This window comes from Taudactylus pleione, unplaced genomic scaffold, assembly GCF_031769625.1.
Source record: "Taudactylus pleione unplaced genomic scaffold, aTauple2 ptg000039l, whole genome shotgun sequence".
Classification (NCBI taxonomy): Eukaryota; Metazoa; Chordata; class Amphibia; order Anura; family Myobatrachidae; genus Taudactylus; species Taudactylus pleione.
This window is the reverse complement of record NW_028284441.1, coordinates 142,348-166,748: the sequence shown is the minus strand read 5'-3', so window position 1 is coordinate 166,748 and position 24,401 is coordinate 142,348. Positions and strand designations below refer to the sequence as shown.

General features: G+C 43.7%; 1 protein-coding gene across 1 annotated transcript in view; it reads right to left on the bottom strand.

Annotated features, from left to right (window-relative positions):
• Window positions 1-2,337: 2,337 nt before the first annotated feature.
• LOC148538547 (NTPase KAP family P-loop domain-containing protein 1-like) overlaps window positions 2,338-24,401 on the bottom strand; it is a 33,816-nt gene continuing 11,752 nt past the window's right edge. The window contains exons 4-9 of the mRNA XM_088453078.1: window positions 24,157-24,330; window positions 22,004-22,122; window positions 15,847-15,908; window positions 9,604-9,735; window positions 3,723-5,503; window positions 2,338-2,694 (exon numbers count right to left, since the gene is read on the bottom strand). Coding sequence (XP_088309204.1) covers window positions 2,386-2,694; window positions 3,723-5,503; window positions 9,604-9,735; window positions 15,847-15,908; window positions 22,004-22,122; window positions 24,157-24,330 — 2,577 coding nt within the window. The 3' untranslated portion in view covers window positions 2,338-2,385. The remainder of the gene's footprint in view (window positions 2,695-3,722; window positions 5,504-9,603; window positions 9,736-15,846; window positions 15,909-22,003; window positions 22,123-24,156; window positions 24,331-24,401) is intronic.

Genomic DNA, 24,401 nt, shown 5'->3' with positions numbered 1-24,401 from the left:
GTCTCCTAGCGTGCCTTAGTGAGTTCCCGGTCCAGGTTCCTATTCATCGTACAGCAGCAGTGTTATTACCTTTACCTGTGTGCCTTAACATCTCTGGTGAATACCCGTGCAGCAGTGTTACTACCTTTACCTGTGTGCCTTAACATCTCTGGTGAATACTCGTGCAGCAGTGTTACTACCTTTTCCTGTGTGCCTTTACGTCTCTGGTGAGTACCCGTGCAGCAGTGATACCACCTTTACCTCTGTGCCTCACGTCTCCCGTGGACATCCGTGCTACAACATTTACCACCTCTACCCATGTGCCTTCTATCTCTGGTGACGTCTCAAGTAACCGTGAGTCGCTTCCCACTTTGAAAGCCTTACTGACATTTTTGATCCTCATGTCAAGTTGTTGTCTATACAGTATTTTCAGGGACTGGGTTGTGCCTAACAGGCATATCCTCGCTGGGCCACGGGTGTAGTGTCTCTATCCCTGCAGGGCTTGGGTACCTGGTCAAAGGACTGCGACCTGCTCACGGGGTGCAGCTAAGCCCATATCCCAATTGGGGGGGTCACTGGCGAAAACCATCCTGTGGGTTAGACTCCGCACCTTTGCCCAGGTCTCGCCAACACTCAAGACCTGTGGATGAGGAGAACATACATCCAGTCCCCTCATCTCCGTTTCTTTCCCCAACTGAGGCCCACCACGTCCTCTTCTCCAGTTTCAGACGTGACACCCACATAGTATGTAATGGGTATACATCCCAATTATTCTCCATTCATAAAGGAACAAGGCAGGGCTGCCCATTCTCACCCCTTCTTCAAGAAGTGCATACATGAGTTATATTTAAAGCTTATATGACCCCTGCTCAGCGGAAACATATGGTCTCTTCAGAATCTGGTCAATGTATAAAATGCCATATGAACAATGCTCTGTTTCTCCACTGTTTTTGGGATTGTTATAAAATGTGAAAATTTTGGATCAAAAAAATTCTTGTTTTTCATTCCGTCTTCACCTTGAATTGGCTAGCTTGTCTTTGTTCCAATTTTAAAAATTGGGAGCTAGGATCTAGAAAGAAGACTCTGATTCCTCTTCTGACGATTATTCTAACCATAGCTAAAATAATAATACTTAAACATTTAGTATCTTCTTCTACTCCGTCCCTCAATGAAGTGAATCAGAAGGTTTTTCAAATTTTATACTTTGACAGGAGATCCGCTATCCCGGACATTGAGAATGGGGTTGTTACATTTTATAAGAAATGGGGCTTATAAATATAGATACTTTAAATTTCCAGACACAAGATCATATTTTTAAAGTATTCCACTCCACAGATTGGTTTCTTCATAGAAGATTATTATTAGATAAGTAACTATCTATTTACACAGAGAGCAATAACGCTATACTATCTTGTTCTTCTCTTCCGGTGTATGCCACCATGTGTTCATATGGTAAAATATATGTTTAAATAAAAAAAAAAAAACATTCTCATTTACTTATCAGACTAAACTTCCTGCTAATGCTATTGTAAAATGTCAGTCTTATTCTTATCCCTATGTCCCTCCCTCCTCCTCCTTTGTGTCATACCTTTGTCTTGTCTCGTATATGTTCCCCATTCTCTGTAGGCTTATGAAACTCAATTATGGTCCTCAATTTGGGTCTAACTCACCTGAAATTCTTTGTTGTGCAGATACCATCTACAGTGTTGGACTGGAGCATGAAGGGCCCACCGGGAGATTGCAGTGGTGGGGCCCATGCTTTTGGGAGTGATCAGTTACCACAAGGGATGAGGCCAGCCCCACATGCTTGGAAAGACATTAGAGATCATGTTTCTGACCTTCTAAAAGAGTAACAATGTATAATTCAAGTGCAGTCTGAAACCTGACATTAGAGCAAGTGGTGGAGCCCTCATGCAGTGGGGCCCACTGGGGATTTCCCCTGTGCCCCTGTGGGCCAGTCCAACCCTGACAATCTATAATACTGACTCCTCCAACCCTATCGGAGGATTCATGTTTGCAGTTTTTATATTGTGTACCTATGTTATATTCAGTTTCATATAACATGGTGAGTCTGGTATCTCACTAGACGTAACATCCGATTCATATAAAGATCATTTATGTCAAACTCTTTGTAGAGGACTTTCTATATTATATCTGTTTAATACTGTATCTGAACATTTTGTGAATTTATTGAAAAATGTTGTCAATAAAAAGATTTTCCAAAGAAAAAAAAAAATAATTGTCTTTAATATATATCACAGTGTTCCGCCGGGGCATGAACATGTGTCTTAGCTCATGGTTTCAGTACAAGCAAAAGTACATTAGTTCACATGTTAAGTATTCAAGGGCTGTCGGTAATGTTGGGAGAAAAGCAGGAGAGGAGTCTTCTGTTGCTTTGTTCACTTGTCAGAGATTTTCATTTGAGATGTATAGAGAAATTTTGCTCCCTTTTAAGAGGTTCTCCCTAGATCCAGTACCAAGTTTTTGAGCCTCCTGCTTGGCACAAACTTGGGTTGGTGCAGGGGCAGCAGGAGGCGGTGGAAGAACTCCTAAGAAGTATACACTGAACAGTGTCCAGTCTCCCAGGCCCATACCCAGGACATCTTTTATCTCACTATTATCACTGTAGACAAGTGCTCTACCATTCAGGTTGTGCTCTTTTATCTTCTGTCGATACAATTCAAGATTGTCTTCCCGAAAACCTAGCTTGCTCATCTAGAGGAGGAGAAGGAAAATGCATGTGAGACATGAAGGTGTATTACACTGGAAAGGTTTTGTACATAAAGAAAATTCTGTAAAGGGCAAAGACGTATGAAGACCTTGCACATACCAGCGCTTAGCAGAGATAGGAACACACGTGAGGAGGGAGTCTGCTTCCCAGACATTTTGATCATTGGACATATTGGGGAATGTAGATTTAAAGCAGCAATAAATACAATGATTTCCAATTTAAATCTACAGGCTTAATTGTCGAGATCGGGCTGGTTCACAAAAATCGCAACCTATTACATATACCCCATTGTGTCCTTCTTGGTAAAAGTCACAGATTGTTAATTTGTGTAATCAATGGGCCTGAGTATTAAGGTGCGTATCCACTAGTAGATAGTGGGCTGATAGTACGATTACAACATTGTAATCGTACATTCATTCTGCTTCCCCTGCAGTGCCTACACTTAACGATATGTCGTTCAGTGCAGGCACCCTCCCTCATCCCCGATCATGCCCAATCTGTCGTTATCGGCAGATTGACCGACATGTTCAGGCGATTATTGATGTCGAAAACGACTAGCGGGAGCATGCATCACTGGTCGTTTTCGAAATTTTCATGCCCGATATGTGAGCGATTAATGAGCGATTGAACGATAACGATGTCATTATTATTCAATCGCTTACTTTAATCGCCTAGTGGATACGTGGCTTAAGTGAATGCAACTGTGAAAGACCAATGTAAATAGAATGCAAGTGAAATACAAATGGAACATGATTGCGACTATATGCACATTCTAAAGTGTACAAATCTATGCAATCGCGCTGCCCCACAATGTTTGTGTACAAAATTTGGAAAAACTGAAAAGTCATAAATGAAATAAACGTAAGATATGATATGAAAGAAGATGCACTAATGCTATGTTGACTTTAATTTATTATTAATTTATTTATTATTAATTTGTTTTCATTTTTGAATATCTATAAAAAACCATTGTGAATTGTTGTCAGAAATAGTAAGAACCGTGCAGACTTACCTCTTTGCTGACCTCCTCTATGCTCATGTTCAGCAAAGACAGCATGGTCAGTCTGTTGCTCTTCTTTGATTCCCACATGTTATTACTGCCTCGTAGAAGTTCCATTTGTCTTTTAATGGAGTAGTCTAAATTGACAGTATATGGCAAAAAAAAGTTAGCGTCTTTCACAGTGAAGTTGTCAAATAACAGTTTATGGAAAATCTCTGGATCCCCGTCCAGCTCCAGCAGACGTGTGATGCTTGACTTAATCGCATCCAGCTCTTCCAGGGACTTTTCAAAAACATCCCAGAGTAAAGTTCTGGAGTATATAGAATATTCACCAGCCGCATCTTGTTCATCAAAGCATCTCCTCTGTTGTTCATCTTCAATGCACTGCAATATCCAACTGAGGCGGCAGGGCCATTGGGTAGCCAGAAGCACCCACTCTGTCACCTTGTGAGGCTTTATCTGTTTTTTTGGCACATCCCTAATCATTAGTCTGATGGTTATGGTGATTGTATTTACCACCCTCCTGATGTGGACAACATTGTCAGTGACATAATCTTTCATCCTCTCATCAAACATGTATCTGAAGGCTTCATCTATTAAGGTTTTTGTCTTTGGTCCTTTATCTGGCAGAAAGCTGTTGGACTGTCCCTGCTCACTGGAACTGGTCACAATCAAGGGAATGTCACTGACACCAAAATCATTGTGTGGGGCAGCTCGTTGCCGAAGCAGGAGCTGATCTTTTTCAGTTGGCATCTCAAAATCTACTGTGGCATCTTCCTCCATTTCTCGAAGTACCTCACCCTTTCCCTCAAGTATATTTCTCAGGAAGAATAATTTAGTCTCACAGTCCATTTTGGGGATAGAAAATGGCAAGGTTATGATCCGGTTTAGAAACTGATAGCCATTGTTGGCCATGCCTTTTAACATCTGAGAGTTTTCAACACATTCCACGATGATACTGGGGTCAACGGCCAAGATGGAAATAAATGGAGCATTGGGATCAGAGAGAAGAATATTCATGGCATTCAATACTCCTACAACTTTGTCTGGCATGCATTTATCTAAGTTTGTAATCTCTAGGATGACTCTAATTTTCTGCCTTTGGAAGACCTCTATGAGTTGGAGATAACAAGTGATTATCTTGACCTCCCTCTTCACATCGCTCATAAAACCCAATTGAGAGCTCATGTCTGTCCGATTCAGTTTTCGCGCCACTTTCCCCTTCTGGGTAACAACAGCATTTCTTAACACCATAACAGCTACTCTAATCATTCCTGCTGCCGAGATGCCAACCACGGTTGCCCCGACACCTTCAGCAGCAGCAAGCATATCTCCTTTGGGATCACCAAATGGAAAGCCAAATATGAGAATCAAAACACCCACAGTGATCCCAATGGTGATGACCAGCAAGGTAGCAAGCCAAAGTGGGATACATAAAAACTTCTTACTAACCCATTCCTGTTTAAGTGGAGCATCTATAATTTTGGTTTTCCTGCCCACTGCTCGATAAACACTAATGGGCGCCAATCCAAAGCATCTCTCAATGCCATCACAGAGCGTGGTAACCAGCCCAGCCCAGAGTTGGTCACTACCTGCGAATTCCCATGCACTGAAACGGATGAAGATATAACGTATGTTCTGTCGTTGTTTGTGCTTCTCTGTGATGACAGGATGGTGAAATATCATGAGGAAGATGAGTTTGATGAGATCTTTTCCTGTGGCTCTCCTTGTGTTCTGTCCATTCCTCACCACTTCCTCATGTTCCTTCCTCCATGTTTCGGCACATAGGTATGCTTCAACAACAATAAAGTATAATTAGCTTCTGCTCCTCCTAGTATCATTCTGAAAACACAGAAACTGTACCATGATCTATTCTGCTGATGATTCTGCTGAACCCCAATATTGAAATCGATCAAAGCGAAAACTGGGTCACTTTAGTGTTCTACACACAACTACAAGTTCCAGCATACCCTAGGCAGCCAAAGCATGTTGGCCTGCTGAGAACTGTAGTGTAGTGTAGTGTACCAGCAAAAAAATAATGTTAAAAAACAAAAATTTTTTATTAAAATAACCACAACCCTTCACACCCGCTATTTTTAATTTATTACACACATGAATCCAAGGGGATCCTCTTCAGTCTTCATGTTTTCAATCCAATGGGGATAAAATAAAGTAAAAAAACAACATAACACTGGACTAGCCTGTCATCTACATTTTGGCAGCTAGTGTAACACCTCACCGTTGTCCAAGTGTTTTATTCTATTCCCAATGGATTAAAATTTAGAAGCACAAAGAGGACCCCCCCTTCATTCAGGTGTGTAATACATTGTCAAAAGCGGAGTGTTTATTTTAAAGAAAATAATAAGGGCCTGATTCTGAGTTGGGAGTAAAGCAAGAAAAGAGCAAGTTACTTTGCACCTGACAAACCATGCAAGGAGTGCAAGTACATTTTTTAATTTTTTTTATTTATCTATTTATTTATTTACTTTGTGTGCAGGGTAAATACTGGATGCTTTTGCATGTAGCACACAAACACTGGGCAGTTTTATTTTTACACTTCAATTTATAATTGAGTTTGGACACTCCCTACCAAATCTAAATCTCTGAGCATTTTAAATCTGCCCCACCTGCAGTGCAACATTGCCAAGGTGCCCAGTTACTTGCTGTTTTTTGCTTTACTCCCACCTCAGAATCAGGCCCTTTTCACAGCATCAGTGTTTTTATTTTCAGTTTGAAGTTTTGCCTTGGGTGCCGAGAAACCTTGCACCGGTCCTGCACACCGGGGGAGGTGTAATATTTTGTCTGTGCCAGTGCAGCCTGTTGTGGTCTTATAAAGGGCATTAACATATTTTTGTAGCTGGGAAGGGTGGGGATATCTAAAACAATGTTTTACATATATACATTGACATATGGGGAGGGGGGTGGCTAAATCAGGCACCCATTGTCCCTGGGTGTGAGGGTGGGGGCTTTTCCACAGGGACATATTACCACTGGGAGTGTGGGAGTTGTTATTGTGTTATTGCAGGGCAGGGCCGGCTTTAGGGGTGTTCGACCTGTGCGGTCGCACAGGGGCGCCACCCATAGAAGGCACACCCCTCCCCAACATCCCGATTTCAGCGGGACATTACTGTCCCGCTGTTCCACCCGTGGGCCAAAGTGGGCATGCGCACGACATCCATTCAGTGATGGGAGAGGGGCTGGGGGAAGCCCAGCTAGTTAGGCTCCCCCAGCCTGACGTTATTTGGAGGCGGACACGCCTCCTAATAACGTCACATAGGGGTCGTGGCCTATGGTAACTAGGTCACGCCTCCATTTCGGTTGCACGCGACAAAGCCGCATGCGAAGATAGGGTGCAGTAAAGAGGGCTAGCACAGGGTGCTCCGACTCCTGGAGCCGGCCCTGTTGAAGGGGATCTTTTGACACTGGGGGGAGAAGGTATTTTTGAAGGAGGGGTGGGACATTATATTACAATGGGGTCTTATGGACAGGGGATTGAGGGGATCTAAAACATCCCCTATGTATATATTATTTAAATAAAATATTTAAATCTATTTTAAAAAATACTTTTTAAACATAATTAAATTGAAAAAAACCCCCAACAATTTCTGTGCGGTTTTAACGGAAAAAAAATTGACAGTTAAGTGGTTAAGGAAGATAGAGTAAGGAAGATTATAGGTATTAAACACATATAAACTATATTAAAATTATCTAGATGCATTTCTCTAATATGTGCTATAACAAGGATAATGAACAATATTCTGCTCATCTTGCTCTAGGTTGAGGTGAACGACAGGTATCCTGCTCAGCTTCCTCTATATCAAGATGGGTCACAGGTATCCTGCTCAGCTTTCTATATCTCAAGATGGGTCACAGGTATCCTGTTCAGCTTTCTATATCTCAAGATGGGTCACAGGTATCCTGTTCAGCTTTCTATATATCAAGATGGGTCACAGGTATCCTGCTCAGCTTTCTATATCTCAAGATGGGTCACAGGTATCCTGCTCAGCTTTCTATATCTCAAGATGGGTCACAGGTATCCTGCTCAGCTTTCTATATCTCAAGATGGATCACAAATATCCTGCTCAGCTTTCTATATCTCAAGATGGGTCACAGATATCCTGCTCAGCTTTCTATATATCAAGATGGGTCACAGGTATCCTGCTGAGCTTTCTATATCTCAAGATGGGTCACAGGTATCCTGTTCAGCTTTCTATATCTCAAGATGGGTCACAGGTCTCCTGTTCAGCTTTCTATATATCAAGATGGGTCACAGGTATCCTGTTCAGCTTTCTATATCTCAAGATGGGTCACAGGTATCCTGCTGAGCTTTCTATATCTCAAGATGGGTCACAGGTATCCTGCTGAGCTTTCTATATCTCAAGATGGGTCACAGGTATCCTGTTCAGCTTTCTATATCTCAAGATGGATCACAAATATCCTGCTCAGCTTTCTATATCTCAAGATGGGTCACAGATATCCTGCTCAGCTTTCTATATATCAAGATGGGTCACAGGTATCCTGCTGAGCTTTCTATATCTCAAGATGGGTCACAGGTATCCTGTTCAGCTTTCTATATCTCAAGATGGGTCACAGGTCTCCTGTTCAGCTTTCTATATATCAAGATGGGTCACAGGTATCCTGTTCAGCTTTCTATATCTCAAGATGGGTCACAGGTATCCTGCTGAGCTTTCTATATCTCAAGATGGGTCACAGGTATCCTGCTGAGCTTTCTATATCTCAAGATGGGTCACAGGTATCCTGTTCAGCTTTCTATATCTCAAGATGGGTCACAGGTATCCTGCTCAGCTTTCTATATCTCAAGATGGGTCTCAGATATCCTGCTCAGCTTTCTATATCTCAAGATGGGTCACAGGTATCCTGTTCAGCTTTCTATATCTCAAGATGGGTCACAGGTATCCTGCTCAGCTTTCTATATATCAAGATGGGTCACAGGTATCCTGCTCAGCTTTCTATATATCAAGATGGATCACAGGTATCCTGCTGAGCTTTCTATATATCAAGATGGGTCACAGGTATCCTGCTGAGCTTTCTATATCTCAAGATGGGTCACAGGTCTCCTGCTCAGCTTTCTATATATCATGATGGGTCACATGTATCCTGCTCAGCTTTCTATATCTCAGGATGGGTCACAGGTATCCTCCTCAGCTTTCTCTATATCATGATGGGTCTCAGGTATCCTGCTCAGCTTTCTATATCTCAAGATGGGTCACAGGCAGCTGCGGCTCCTACCATTTTAGATAAGGGGGGCTGCCACCACCGAAAACTACTCACCCGGCTTCTCCTGGCCGGGTCCCGGCGCCTGCGCATACAATCTGACAGACACCGGGACCGGCGCATGCACACTATCTGCGGGGCGCCGCTCATGCACATATCACCGGCTTCCAAAGGGGTGCATCATCTGCAACCCCAAGGAGCTGGGTAGCGCTGGCGGAAAAGCAGAAAAGCGGCTTCTTACTGGAAGCCTATCTGCTAATAGCAACCTGGCTGGCAGTTCCAGGGGGAGGAGACACCTCCCCCTTAGACTGCCTGTTGTTTATGTGACTGGCAGATGGCGCTTCCAATAGGAAGACACTGCCAGCCACAGTGTAGCCAGTGCAGTTACGGACTACAATGACTACACTGATGTGGCGGATATTACTGGGGTGGGGGCTGCAGCCCTGCAGCACCTATCCAAAATCCGCAACTGGTCACAGGTATCCTGCTCAGCTTCCTCTATATCAAGGTGAATTATAGGAACACATGTATCCACATTGATCTAGAGAAATCTAAGTGAAATACTCATATAGTCACCTAGCTGAAGAAATACACTCGTACCAATAGTAGCCAATACTTCAGAGACAGCCACACAAAACATTGCCCTTCTAATACTCACATTCAATCTTGTTGAGAAGGATATCCTTACTTCTGCCCCATGGTGCGTAAAATCCGACTGTCACGGGAGAGACAACGTAATACAGAGCCTTGGCCAGAGAATAGCAATAGATGTCATCCTTGGTCCTGAAACCTTAAGGAAGGGTAAATGGAAACAACATATCAAGATGAATGGAGAGGATGTAACATAACGTTACTATTCTTTATAAACAATCATATATACAATATACAGGTAAAATACACACACATATATATATATATATATATATATATATATAAAATCATCAACATAGAATCCCTGCCCGTTCAAGACTACAGTTTTTATACATTTCAAGTTTAAAAGAGGAAGCTTCAGTTCCATATGAGGTAGAACCAGTATTGGTTTTAGCATTACGTTTAGTACACGCTATAGAATAAAACACAAGGAACAAAAAGATATATATTATATTGTTATTGTGGAGGGGGACTTAAGTTACAAAAATTCATTGGTGTTAATCCATAGAAGAAGCAATTATAAACCACCCATTTTAAAGTATATGATTCACTGGAATAATAATATACTGTAGTAAATATATAATTTTCCGATAACTTAATGAAAAACATGATCAGAATACATCACACAAAAACATATGTAATTATAATGCAAATGCCATTATCATGATAATAGAAATACAAAAGTATAATTAATTATATATAATTATTGAAATATATTCTATACTGCTTTTTGTTCAAATAAGTATGAACTAAATGATATATCGGACCAACCTGAGACTATTATTAAACGTTTATAGGCCCATTATCTTACATGTACTGTACCATGTACAGGACTGTTACCCAAGTTCTTTCAGTGCATGGAGTCAGCCAACCCCTTCCCCCCACACACACGCACCCTCACACACCCCACCCGCAGGGGGAAGTGGGGACATGAGATGAGAGAGATTGGGAGGAGGAGAGGGACAGAGATGAGAGAGATGGGGTGGTAGGAGGGAGACAGATGAAAGAAAGAGATGGAGGGGTAGGTGGGAGAGAGATGGAGGGGTAGGAGGGTGACAGATGAAAGAAAGAGATGGAGGGGTAGGTGGGAGAGAGATGGAGGGGTAGGAGGGAGACAGATGAAAGAAAGAGATGGAGGGGTAGGTGGGAGAGAGATGGAGGGGTAGGAGGGTGACAGATGAAAGAGAGAGATGGAGGGGTAGAAGGGTGACAGATGAAAGAGAGAGATGGAGGGGTAGAAGGTAGACAGATGAAAGAGAGAGATGGAAGGGTAGAATGTAGACAGATGAAATAGAGACATGGAGGGGTAGGAGGGTGACAGATGAAAGAGAGAGATGGAGGGGTAGAATGTAGACAGATGAAAGAGAGAGATAGAGGGGTAGAATGTAGACAGATGAAAGAGAGAGATAGAGGGGTAGAAGGTAGACAGATGAAAGAGAGAGATGGAGGGGTAGGAGGGTGACAGATGAAAGAGAGAGATGGAGGGGTAGAATGTAGACAGATGAAAGAGAGAGATGGAGGGGTAGAAGGTAGACAGATGAAAGAGAGAGATGGAGGGGTAGAATGTAGACAGATGAAAGAGAGATATGGAGGGGTAGGAGGGTGACAGATGACATAGAGAGATGGAGGGGTAGAAGGGTGACAGATGACATAGAGAGATGGAGGGGTAGGAGGGTGACAGATGACATAGAGAGATGGAGGGGTAGGAGGGTGACAGATGAAAGAGAGAGATGGAGGGGTAGAAGGTAGACAGATGAAAGAGAGAGATGGAGGAGGGGGACAGATGAAAGAGAGAGATGGAGGGGTAGGAGGGTGACAGATGACATAGAGAGATGGAGGGGTAGGAGGGTGACAGATGAAAGAGAGAGATGGAGGGGTAGGAGGGTGACAGATGAAAGAGAGAGATGGAGGGGTAGAATGTAGACAGATGAAAGAGAGAGACGGAGGGATAGAATGTAGACAGATGAAAGAGAGAGATGGAGGGGTAGAATGTAGACAGATGAAAGAGAGAGATGGAGGAGGGGGACAGATGAAAGAGAGAGATGGAGGGCTAGAATGTAGACAGATGAAAGAAAGAGATAGAGGGGTAGAAGGTAGACAGATGAAAGAGAGAGATGGAGGGGTAGGAGGGTGACAGATGAAAGAGAGATGGAGGGGTAGGAGGGTGACAGATGAAAGAGAGAGATGGAGGAGGGGGACAGATAGGAAAGAGAGAGATGGAGGGGTAGGAGGGTGACAGATGAAAGAGAGATGGAGGAGGGGGACAGATAGGAAAGAGAGATGGGGGAGGGGGACAGATAGGAAAGAGAGATGGGGGAGGGTGACAGATGAAAGAGAGATGGAGGAGGGTGACAGATGAAAGAGAGAGATGGAGGAGGGGGACAGATAGGAAAGAGAGATGGGGGAGGGGAACAGAGATGAAAGAGAGATAGGTGTGAGGGGTGAAAGGAGGAACAGAAAGGAGAGAGAGAGAGAGAGATAGGCTGGGGGGCGGTGTGTGTGGTGGGGGACAGAGATGGAAAGACACCTGTTACTGGTTGGAGCTGGTGGCCCCTCAACAACAAAAAGCCCCACCCACACACACACCTCCTCCAAAGGGGGAAGGGGCAACAGAGATCAGAGGGAGATAGGGGAAATAGGGACAGAGATGACAGGGGGATGACAGAGAGAGACTTAGATGAAAGAGACACAGGACAGCCAATAGCCAGCACCCGGCAAAAGATGAGACAAAAATACTAGTTATGTATAATGTGGGAATGTTTATGGGATTCCTCTGCTTCCATATACAGTATCTATTTATCACTTTGTTCTTATTTCTATCATGGATGCAATATATAAATATGTGGTGATACAACACGTAATTGTACAAATACATTATTGACTTATGTACAAATGTTTGATTCCAACTATGGGCGTCATTTTCGCACTGAGAAAGCTCATTGTCAACAGCGAAATGCAATGAGTGTGACGTCTTTGGTTGGTGCCAGTGTCTCTCAGCTGCCAATCCTTGTGTGTAGTTATAAAACATCTCTATTTACTCAGCATGGTGTTGGGACCTGCCAGAGTCTAGCACGACTATCTTTCCCCTGAATACACACAGTGGTATTTGTATAAACTTTACTATATTATACTTTACTATACTTTTTAAGTAGCATGTCATTTATTATTTTTATTATATCATTAAAGTGTTTTTAAATTTTATTTAAATGCTATACATCCATTTCTTTTTTTAATTTAATTTTATTTATTAGGAATAACATGCCAGTGCGTAGGGACTGCTCTCTCTATACCAGGGGTGGGGAACTTTTTGTCTGATGAGGGCCATTTTGATATATATTTAACATTATTTGCAGGCCTGGTGAAGGCCACGCCCCCTCTTTGTGACCTTTGCTACAATCGCCAGTGATTACAGCAATGCCCGGAGCATCCTGAGGATGCTCCAGGGAGCTGTAAGGGCAGTGGTGTGACAGTCTGAAGCGTCCTACAGATGCCCCAAGTCGCACTGCTGCATAGATTCTGGCTGGAGGGTGCCATTCTAGGCACCCTTCAAGCCAGATGAGGCTAGCAGAAAAAAGTTCAGAGGGACAGACCAAATGATTCTGCGGGCTTTATACGGCCCCAGGGCCTGAGGTTCCCCAACCCTGCTCTATAGAGACTTCCTACAAAACTTGTTTTCTAACAGCAACTGATGTGAATTTAGAAATAGGGCAACGGCATGAGCCAGCCTGCATATCCCTAGGAAGCTCCATCCTAAACCTAGGGTTGCAGTCTGAAAGGGGTTACGTTAAAAGTATATAAAATATGATAGATTGGTGGCCAAGAACACAATGCTCTTGCTAATGGACTGGTGTGAGAGAACACAATGGTATTGTTAAAGGCTTGGTGTGAGAGAACACAATGGTATTGCTAATGGACTGGTGTGAGAGAACACAATGGTATTGCTAATGGACTGGTGTGAGAGAACACAATGGTATTGCTAATAGACTGGTGTGAGAGAACACACTGGTATTGCTTTGGAAATGGACTGGTGTGAGAGAACACAATGGTATTGCTAATGGACTGGTGTGAGAGAACACAATGGTATTGCTAATGGACTGATGTGAGAGAACACAATGGTATTGTTAATGGCTTGGTATGACAGAACACAATAGTGTTGCTAATGGACTGGTGTGAAAGAACACAATGGTATTGCTTTACTAATTGACTGGTGTGAGAGAACACAATGGTCTTGCTAGTGGACTGGTGTGAGAGAACACAGTGGTATTGCTAATAGACTGGTGTGACAGAATACAATGGTATTGCTATGCTAATAGACTGGTGTGAGAGAACACAATGGTATTGCTAATAGACTGGTGTGAGAGAACACAATGGTATTGCTAATTGCCTGGTGTGAGAGAACACAATGGTATTGCTAATAGACTGGTGTGAGAGAACACAATGGTATTGCTAATGGACTGATGTGAGAGAACACAATGGTATTGCTAATGGCCTGGTGTGACAGAACACAATGTTATTGCTAATGGACTGGTGTGAGAGAACACAATGGTATTGTTAATGGCTTGGTATGAGAGAACACAATAGTGTTGCTAATGGACTGGTGTGAGATAACACAATGGTCTTGCTAGTGGACTGGTGTGAGAGAACACAATGGTCTTGCTAGTGGACTGGTGTGAGAGAACACAGTGGTATTGCTAATAGACTGGTCTGACAGAATACAATGGTATTGCTATGCTAATAGACTGGTGTGAGAGAACACAATGGTATTGCTAATAGACTGGTGTGAGAGAACTCAATGGTATTGCTAATGGACTGGTGTGAGAGAACACAATGGTATTGCTAATAGACTGGTGTGACAGAATACAATGGTATTGCTATGCTAATAGACTGGTGTGAGAGAACACAATGGTATTGCTAATGGACTGGTGTGACAGAATACAATGGTATTGCTATGCTAATGGCCTGGTGTGAGAGAACACAATGGTATTGCTAATGGATTGGTGTGAGAGAACACAATGGTATTGCTAATGGATTGGTGTGAGAGAACACAATGGTGTTGCTAATGGACTGGTGTGACAGAATACAATGGTATTGCTATGCTAATGGCCTGGTGTGAGAGAACACAATGGTATTGCTAATGGACTGGTGTGAGAGAACACAATGGTATTGCTAATGGACTGGTGTGACAGAACACAATGTTATTGCTAATGGACTGGTGTGAGAGAACACAATGGTATTGCTGATGGACTGGTGTGACAGAACACAATGGTATTGCTAATGGACTGGTGTGAAAGAATACAATGGTATTGCTAATGGACTGGTGTGACAGAATACAATGGTATTGTTATGCTAATGGACTGGTGTGACAGAGCATAATGGTATTGCTAATGTACTGGTGTGAGAGAACACAATGGTATTGCTAATGGACTGGTGTGAAAGAACACAATGGTATTGCTAATGGGCTGGTGTGAGAGAACACAATGGTATTGCTAATGGATTGGTGTGAGAGAACACAATGGTATTGCTAATGGGCTGGTGTGAGAGAACACAATGGTATTGCTAATGGACTGGTGTGAAAGAACACAATGGTATTGCTAATGGATTGGTGTGAGAGAACACAATGGTATTGCTAATGGACTGGTGTGAGAGAACACAATGGTATTGCTAATGGACTGGTGTGAGAGAACACAATGGTATTGCTAATGGATTGGTGTGAGAGAACACGATGGTATTGCTAATGGACTGGTGTGAGAGAACACAATGGTATTGCTAATGGATTGGTGTGACAGAACACAATGGTATTGCTAATGGGCTGGTGTGAGAGAACACAATGGTATTGCTAATGGACTGGTGTGAGAGAACACAATGGTATTGAACATAAAGAAAAAGCATAATTTTGTGTTCATGCCAAATACAATCTGATACCACTGGGCGTGGATTAGTTTTTCCACCGTAAGTTTACAGTGTTCTCTCTGGTTTTCTCTTGGCATTTACTTAACAATATCAGAGCAAATAATTGAAAAAATAAATGGTTTGGGTGATGACTGATACTGTGTACAAGTCAGGACGAGAAAGTAGTTTTCCCTCTCTGTATACACAATCCTTTCAGGCAGCAGTTGCTTTTGTAACTGATATGTGTTGCCTACCTCTGCCATGTAGTTACCTAAATAGGAATACAAACACCAAGTCAAGTAAAGTACCACAAGACAATATGCAAACTGTCACAGTGTGCCGTGTTCCCGATCCCTCTTACTGGGTCCATCAGATCTGGCTTCCTGTTGGGTCTGTGTTTCCGCAGTGGTGATCTTCTTGGGGCTAGAGGTAGGGCAACAGACATGGAGTCCCGGCAGCTACTGCCTTTGATCCCCCTTGCCGCGTTCTGTGAGTGGGCGGCCGCTACTCTCATAGGGGAGCACACACCACTCTGAATGTAATATAAAGGGCCAGGTGCACCTAGTGTGACGTCACACTGGCGCCTAAATTGAAGTCCCTCCCTATTTGGTTGTGTATAGGTGCCTTTCAGTAGATGTACCTGGAAGTGAAGTGGAGTGAGGGCGGAAGTTACCATAAAGGCCACCAAAAGATGAAATTTGTACCCTAGCGTACTCGCTTCGCTCACCACAGGTTTGTATTCCCACTCTATGTCCACATGGATAGTAACTGATGAAGTTGGATAGTAACTGATGACATCAGGGTACATCTACTGAAGGGGATCTATCCACTACCAGCACTATTCAGTTCTAGAGTATAGTTTCCCAATCCTTATTCCAGCATTCTCGCATGTGACTCCTACTGCTCGTTACTGAACTTTGGCTTGCCTCTAACCTGATTCTGTCTTATCCCTGGTACTGTGCATGGAAATCCAATTTTGAGCTTGGCTACGATCCTGACCCGATATTGTCTGATTCCAGGTACCGCTTTGCCCATCTGGTTCTGACCTGGCTTGTCGATACATTCTGTGCTTTCATCATACTCAGCACCTATCCAGAGCACGCCAACACCCATACTAGGGAACCGAGACTGAGGGCCGCGACCTGCGTGTTGGATTCAGCTATGTCCAAACCTCCTTACAGGGGTCCCTTGAGGGGGTGCCAGCAAGTTAGACTCAGCGCCTCAATACTGGGTCTCACCAATCCCGAAGTACAGCTAGCATCTACTATCTATCCGTGAGTTGTGACACAAACATATGTATGTCTATTTATATGTCTATTAATATATATATATAAATATATATATGTGTGTGTGTGTGTATATATATATATATATATATATTTTAATTATTGCACTTTTTTATTGGGCACCACAAGTGGTCCGCAGGTCCGTACATACAGTACAGGGTACACAGAAAATTACATTACAATACAGTAACCAACATATAAAGAGAGCACAAGTAACAATTAGCAACACAATTCTCCATACACAACACAGCTGGTAAGGTGATGGCTGTCATTGAAGTGCTAGAGAAGAGGGCTGTGAGATAATAGGGAGGAGGACCCTGCTCCTAGGAGCTTACAATATATATATATATATATATTTATACACATATATATGCACATATATATGCATTTATATATATATATATATATATTTATACACATATATATGCATTTATATATATATGTGTGTGTGTGTATATATATATGTTTATTTATATATATATATATATATATATATATATATATATATATATATACCCCTCTTGATGTGGCACTCCAGGCAAGGAATAAAGAGTTCTCAAACCAACAGCATCAGGTGAATCAACATTTCAGTGCCATTTATTTAGACATTTTAATCTCAATATATATATATATATATATATATATATATATATATATGTATATGTGTGTATACTAGCTGTTGCCTGCGGTTTCGCCCATGATGAAATCGCTTCTGCAAACATTTTTTTTATTTAATCTAGTTGCACTGCTTTGCATGGGGGACCTGTTGCAGGAGTGTCCCACGTGACCAGCAGTGCTATACAGACTGGTGGTAGCAGTGCCTTCACCCACCACTCACACCGATGTCTTCTTGAAGGGTATCTTGAGGAGTATGGATGCCGGCAGGGACGCTGGGCTCTACACGTGTGTTCACTTTTGGTGCACAGGGGTATAAGGCCTCTTTTAACATTATTTGTAACCCTGATGAAAATATGATTGAATATTGTTAAAACGGACCATACTCCCTGCTGATCGTGTACAATTGTAGTATCCGAGTGCCTCACCTTCTGCTTTGTATTTGGACTGATGTCTCTTGTGGAGGCACAGAATCGAGGTATGTGCTGATAGCCCTGAGTGCTGTGATTTGTACATGTATGTGTGTTTGTGTAATATTTAATAATAGAGCCCTTGATAGATTACCATATATAATTGCAAAGGTTTTAAAAGGCAGCACTACATCCAGTAACATTTATTTTCCGGGATATTATATTGTTGCCTTTGAATATGGCAGCAGCCAACAGATATACTTAGGTTTGTGATTTGGATACAACAGTACCTACATATCAATAAATCTGGCTTGAAAGGCGTCAAAATTCAGCGTTCCCCTTCCAGCTGTGATGTTATACTCCTGCCTATATATTCATAGAGGTTACAAGATGCCTTTCACATTGAATCACTAATAATTATACCCCTTCACATCATAATAACGGGTTGCACCTGGGATTTTGTGCAGAGGTCCAACCCAGGTGCGACCCGGCTGAGACCCCTTTCAGACTGGCGGCCCCACCCGGCCGAGTTGATGACATCACCACCATCATGTACAGAGCTGGCAATTGGAGATGAGATCATTTCAAGCGCCGGCTCTTCCTATGCAGTGAACAGGACTTGGGTCGCATCATGTTCAACCATTCTCGTGACCATGGTTGAAATCGGCTTATTTCAACCTGGCCCACACAGTGCATGCGCAGCAACCCGGGTTATTGTAGCAAGTGTGAAAGGGTTATACTAAACCTGCTTTTATGCAATCCCTTGGCTAGTATAGTTTAGAGGCATTCGGTATGAAATCCCGGCTGCTGCATGGCCGGCAGTTCGATTCCCAGCAGCGGCAGCCCGACAAAAGAGAAGAGCCTGGCAGCGGAAGCCCGACAGCGCTGGAAATCCTGATCGTCCCTAAGGTAAGTAAAAATTAACCTAACCAACCCCCCTAACCCTAACCCTCCTTAGGGGTGCCTAACCCTAACCTCCCCCCCAAGTGCCTAACCCTAACCTCCCCCCTCTAAGTGCCTAACCCTAACCCCCCCTTCCCCGCTGCCTAAACCTAAGTCCCCCGGGGGGTGCCTAACCCTAATTCCCCCCTGGGTGCTCTAAACCTAACTCTCCTCCCCCCGCGGCTGTCCCTTCGATCGGGATTCCGGGCACCTGTCTCCCGGCATCGGGAAAATGACAGGCGTCTAAATTTTAGACGCCTGTCATTTAACCTTAGCCGGGATTGAGGATTCGGGAAGCCGGCGGACGGTATTGCGGCCGCCGGCTTCCTAAACGTATCCCGTTTAGAGATGATTAAGTACTGTCACCTAAAAATTGTCTCCCACATGAAATAGATGCATTTCATGAGGGAGACTATTGTCCTCCTCCCTATTTATCATTACCTTTATGACTGAATTAACATGCACTCCATTCATTAATTGTTTTGAAAGTCACTTTAATCAACTGAGTAACTAAGTTGAGGTTATTTATGTCAGAGGGCAAAATTTACAAAGCGACGAATTCTAAACCCCAGCGGTTTGGTGGAGATTTGGTGGCGGTTTCTAAATGACACCAAAACCGCCGTTTAGTAATTCTAGCCCTAGCTCTGTTCTATTCTATTCTAAAATGTGTTTTGATTGCGGTTTTGCAAAAGTTTTGGCCTTAGTAAATCTGCAGATAGCAAAACCGCCGCCAAACAGCCACCAAACCGAAGGAGTTTAGAACACGCCACGCCAATTTTGCCCAGAAAGTCAGTGTTAGAAAGTATGGCAGCAGACCAATATCTTCATATTAAATAGGTCATAGTGATTTCTCTGTAAATCTAACCTAACATTATAATATACTCAGAATACATGTAGTTTAAAGGGATTCAGTATGATTTACCGCCGGCCGCATGATTTACCCGACAGTGGCATCCGGGCAGCAGTGAAAATCCCGATCGTCGAGAGGTAAGTATTGACTAACCTATTCTCCCCCCTAACCCTAACCCTCCCTTAGGGGTGCCTAACCCTAACCTCCCCCCCAAGTGCCTGACCCTAATTCCCCCTCTAATAGCCTAAACCTAACCCCTCCTTCCCCGCCGCCTAGACCTAAGTCCCCCGGGGGGGTGCCTAACCAGAACCTCCCCCTGGGGGTGCCTAACCCTAACTCCCCCTTCCCCTAGCCTAAGCCTAAACTCCCGGGAGGGGTGCCTAACCCTAACCCTCCCTTCCCCTAGCATAACTCTAACCTCCCGGCGGGGTGCCTAACCCTAAGTCCCTCCCGGGAACCCTAAACCTAACCCTCCCCCCCCCCCCCGCGGCTGTCCGCGCCTGGCTTACCTTCGATCGGGAAGCCGGGTGTCGGGCTCCTAGCGTAGGTAAAATGACAGGCGTCGGGATATAGACGCCTGTCATTTAGCCCTTGCCGGGATTAGACAGCCGGGAAGCCGACGGTCAGGATTCCATCCATCGGCTTCCCATTTAAAATGCGGCTTGAAGACTGCTAAATAGTAAATACCAATAAGATGATAAGAGAATATGTAAAACCAGGTGTTTGAACTATTATACAAGTCATACGTGTTTAGTATATTAGTGTGCCTTTAATGATTAAGGGAGGGGAGATAAGGTGAGGGGTAATATAGATAAGATAACATTCCTCTGCTGCATGAGACAGGAACACTCACCTGGACTGGGTGGGAATTAGCTGGGCGGGAGTGTGCCCCAGAGGTGGGTGATGAAAGATCAGAATATACAGAGGAGGTGGGGAAAATAAAATTATAACATAAGAAATGAGTGTAGGGAAGATAGAGATGAAATAGTTCCTTACCATGACCATGAAGCACCATGCCAGCACTTGATATCAGGGACTTCACCAGAGATCCTTATACCTGTTGAGAGCAGGAGATGTTCTTGTTAATGTGACCTCATAGTCATATTAGGACCAAAGTGCTTGGAAATAAACACTAGTCCTCCCCTTTCTCCTCCTCTCTCTAATTTCCACTCTCTCTGTTCTCTGGTGTTCTCTTGTGAAAACACAGTGCAGTAATATTTAATCTCCCATGATACCGAATGTGTGTACAGGGCGGCGTATATATTATACAGATTAGTTCTAACACACCAGACATACATCCTACAAATCTCTGAAGACTAACGAGACTGTGAGATCTCATTATCCTGCAATCAAATGGTCACTTTTGTCTTGGCAACAGTTGTAACATTCCATGCAGGAAATGTGTTATGGTTATTTTTATTATACAGTGTTTATAAAAGGCCAGCATTCCATGTGGTGCTTTCAATTGAAATAAAAAAAGCAACAAATAGTACAAGTACAAATGTGAACTAAAGGAGGTAGAGCGCCTTCCTTGTTGGAAGAAATATTACAGCATCAAGGTGTGTGGTGTTGAGGGGGGTAAGGGAAATAAACAGCGGCGTAACTACGGCCCCCGAGGTGGCTTGGGGGCGCCGAGGGCCTTTGCTTCGTTACTGCAACTGTGAACGCTGGCATCTGAAGTGATCTGAGGCTAAGGAAGCCTCCGATCACTTCAGAGGCCAGCATTCCCAGTAATGCAATGCGCAGGTGACATCATGACATCACCCGCAACGTGAGGAGCCTGCTCAGCTGTGCCTCCTGGATCAAGTTAGATCCAGTCAGTGCGGCAGTGGGAGCAACAGCCTGGATGACGGCCGCATGGATTTAGGTAAATACTTGGGGGGAGGCACAACTACAGGGACACTACTTTAAGGGGCATAACTACAGGGGACACGGCATATGGGCACAACTATGGGGGCACTGCATATGGGCTCAACTACAGGGGCACTGCATATGGGCACAACTACAGGGGGCATTGCAAATGGGCTCAACTACAGGGGGCATTGCAAATGGGCTCAACTACAGGGGGCATTGCAAATGGGTTCAACTACAGGGGGCACTGCATATGGGCACAACTACAGGGGCACTGCATATGGGCACAGCTACAGAAGGCCCTGCATAAGGGGCACTACTATATGGAGCATTGCATAAGGGGCACTGCTACAGGGGGTATTGCATAAGGGGCACTGCTACAGGGGGCATTGCATAAGGGGCACTGCTACAGGGGGCATTTCATAAGGGGCACGACTACATGGGACTACTACAGAGGGCAGTGTGTGGCATTATGTGTTATAAGGGGCATAATGTGTAAGGGGCATTACTGTGCGGCATAATGTGTTGTAAGGGGCATTAAGGTGTGAAATAATTTATAGTTACGCCACTGGAAATAAAAGAGGAGTAACTAAGGCATTGGTGAGGCTCAGGACAGGAAGGTGAGATAAGTTATGATAAGCTTCTTCGATAACATATGTTTTTTGTGATGTCTTAATGGTATACTATAAAGCAAGAGGAGAGTCTGATCGATACGGTATGAGTCTACGTTATTTTATGTCTGCTACATTTGTCAAAGGTCTATTTTTCAGCTGGTGTACATACTGTACACAAGGCTCCATTTATAGAACACTTATATCTGTAAACAGCTTTGCTTTATAATTTCATATATAGTTAATGTCACAAACTAAAACAAAAATCAAGTGAAAAAGTTTCCCTCTATGTCACTCACCTGTCAGCATTACACTATACATGGTTATGTCTGTAGACAACTTAGGGGTAGATCAAAAACTTCTTAAACAAAAAGTATAGGCGTTACCCATAGCAACCATTCAGAGTCTTGGGGCTTTTTCTAAGTTGGATCTCTGTGTATTGACGCAAATGGCGAGTTTTTGCATACAGTACATGGGCAGATGCGAATCTACACATTTTTGCGTATATGTCCGTCCTATTCTGTTGTATGAAACTCGGCCGGATCTGTCTTTCCTGGAAACTGGGTATTTCGGGGCAGCAACAATGTGATCGCACGGAACCATCCTGTCCAGCATGTGTGGGTTACATGCAGAAGCAGCCAGTATTTACCCTGCATGCAAAATAATAAATGTATTTGCTCCACTTGTATTGCTACATGGTTTGCCCAGGGGCATCAGGAGGTTTTGGTCGCATTGTTCACAAAGTCTTGTAATGGATAGCCAGCAACGACCAGCGATGCACGTGCATGCTGGGTCCTTGCCGATCCCGACTATCTACTGAACATGCCCATCAACCTGACAACGCTGGTCAGGTTCGGCATGTTCAGAAATAGGAGGTCGGACTCCTGCACTGAATGACGTTCAGAACCGCACCTCGGGGACCTGAAGGTCTGAACGCTAGATGTTCAGTCTTTCAGGTCGCCTAGAGGATAGGCCCCTTTACACCTCTGCCTTTTCAGAAGCTTTAGTAAATCTAAATTTAAGTAATAATGATGTTTAACACAGTAAATATAAGACGACATATGACAATTTGGGGGATATGTATTTAACCTTTTAAAGAATGAAGTGGAGAAGTTGCCTAACAATCAGCTTCTAGCTAGCATTTATAAAGTACATTCTATAAAATGATAGGTAGAAGCTGATTGGTTGGTATCTGCTGCGGTCCCTCCATTTCCGACAGAAGCCACAATCCCAATAGGTTTCTATGGGCGATGCAATGCTGTCGGATTTACCAAGCCCCGACTGCTTGGATTACCAAGTGGGCTACACTTCGCAAAACTAACCGGGAGAGGGCCACTGCCTAGGCATGTTCAGTAGACCGCTCATGTGCAATAGTCCCAAGAGAGGAATAAAGACACCGCTGATGTGGTCACTTCACTCCGAGCACATCGCAGGAACCCCTTCTCCCTGCATGTGCAATTTAATATATTCCATATTACATACTGCAAAGTGATTATGGGCTCTAATATTGCACCCACATTGCATTGAGTATGCGTTTATAGATAAATGGGCGCCATATTAAGTACAGGCCTACATAGCAGTTGTCAAGCAAACAGAAGAATACATATGTATATAATGACTAGCTGAAGTGCCCGGCGTTGCCTGGGTTTACATCTTCCTGTTCACGTAAATCGGGGGATTATTAAGGAGGTGATGACCTCTTCCCTTGACTACATATTAATAAATCATAGCTATCTCTCTTACGAGAATATGTCATGTTGTAAAACATAGATACTGGTATTCCAGTCGCACAGGATAGATGTATCTCCTGAATTCAGTGCACCATCCCATGACATTTCATTAGTTCTTTTTTTGGATGTTGTAAAACATACTTTTTACAAGGTGCCTTGAATACTAGATACTGGGGAAAACATAACTCCTACTGTATATGCCTGGCAGAGAGTAAAACATAGAGCATACTGTAACCGAGTGCCTTTCTTGGCTTCCTAAGTACGGTTCCCTTGCACAGCATGCAATCACACTGTAGAATAACTGCAGCGTGGAGCTTATACCCAATTCAGATCGCTATTGGCGGGTCGCACCCGGGATTTGTACATGCGTCGATACCTGGTGCGACCTTTCCGAGACCCCTTTCAGACTGGCAGCCCGACCGGGCAATAATGCTGGGTTGATGACGTCACAACCATCGCTGCTGAGCCGGCTCTTGGAGATGAGATCATCTCCGAGCGCCAGCTCTCCCTGTGCAGTGAACGTGGCCTGGGTCGCCTCGACCCGAGTTACCTGTTCACACCGCACCGTGAGCCGGGTTCAACCCTGCTCATTACCCAGATTGAAATTTTGGGTCGACCCGG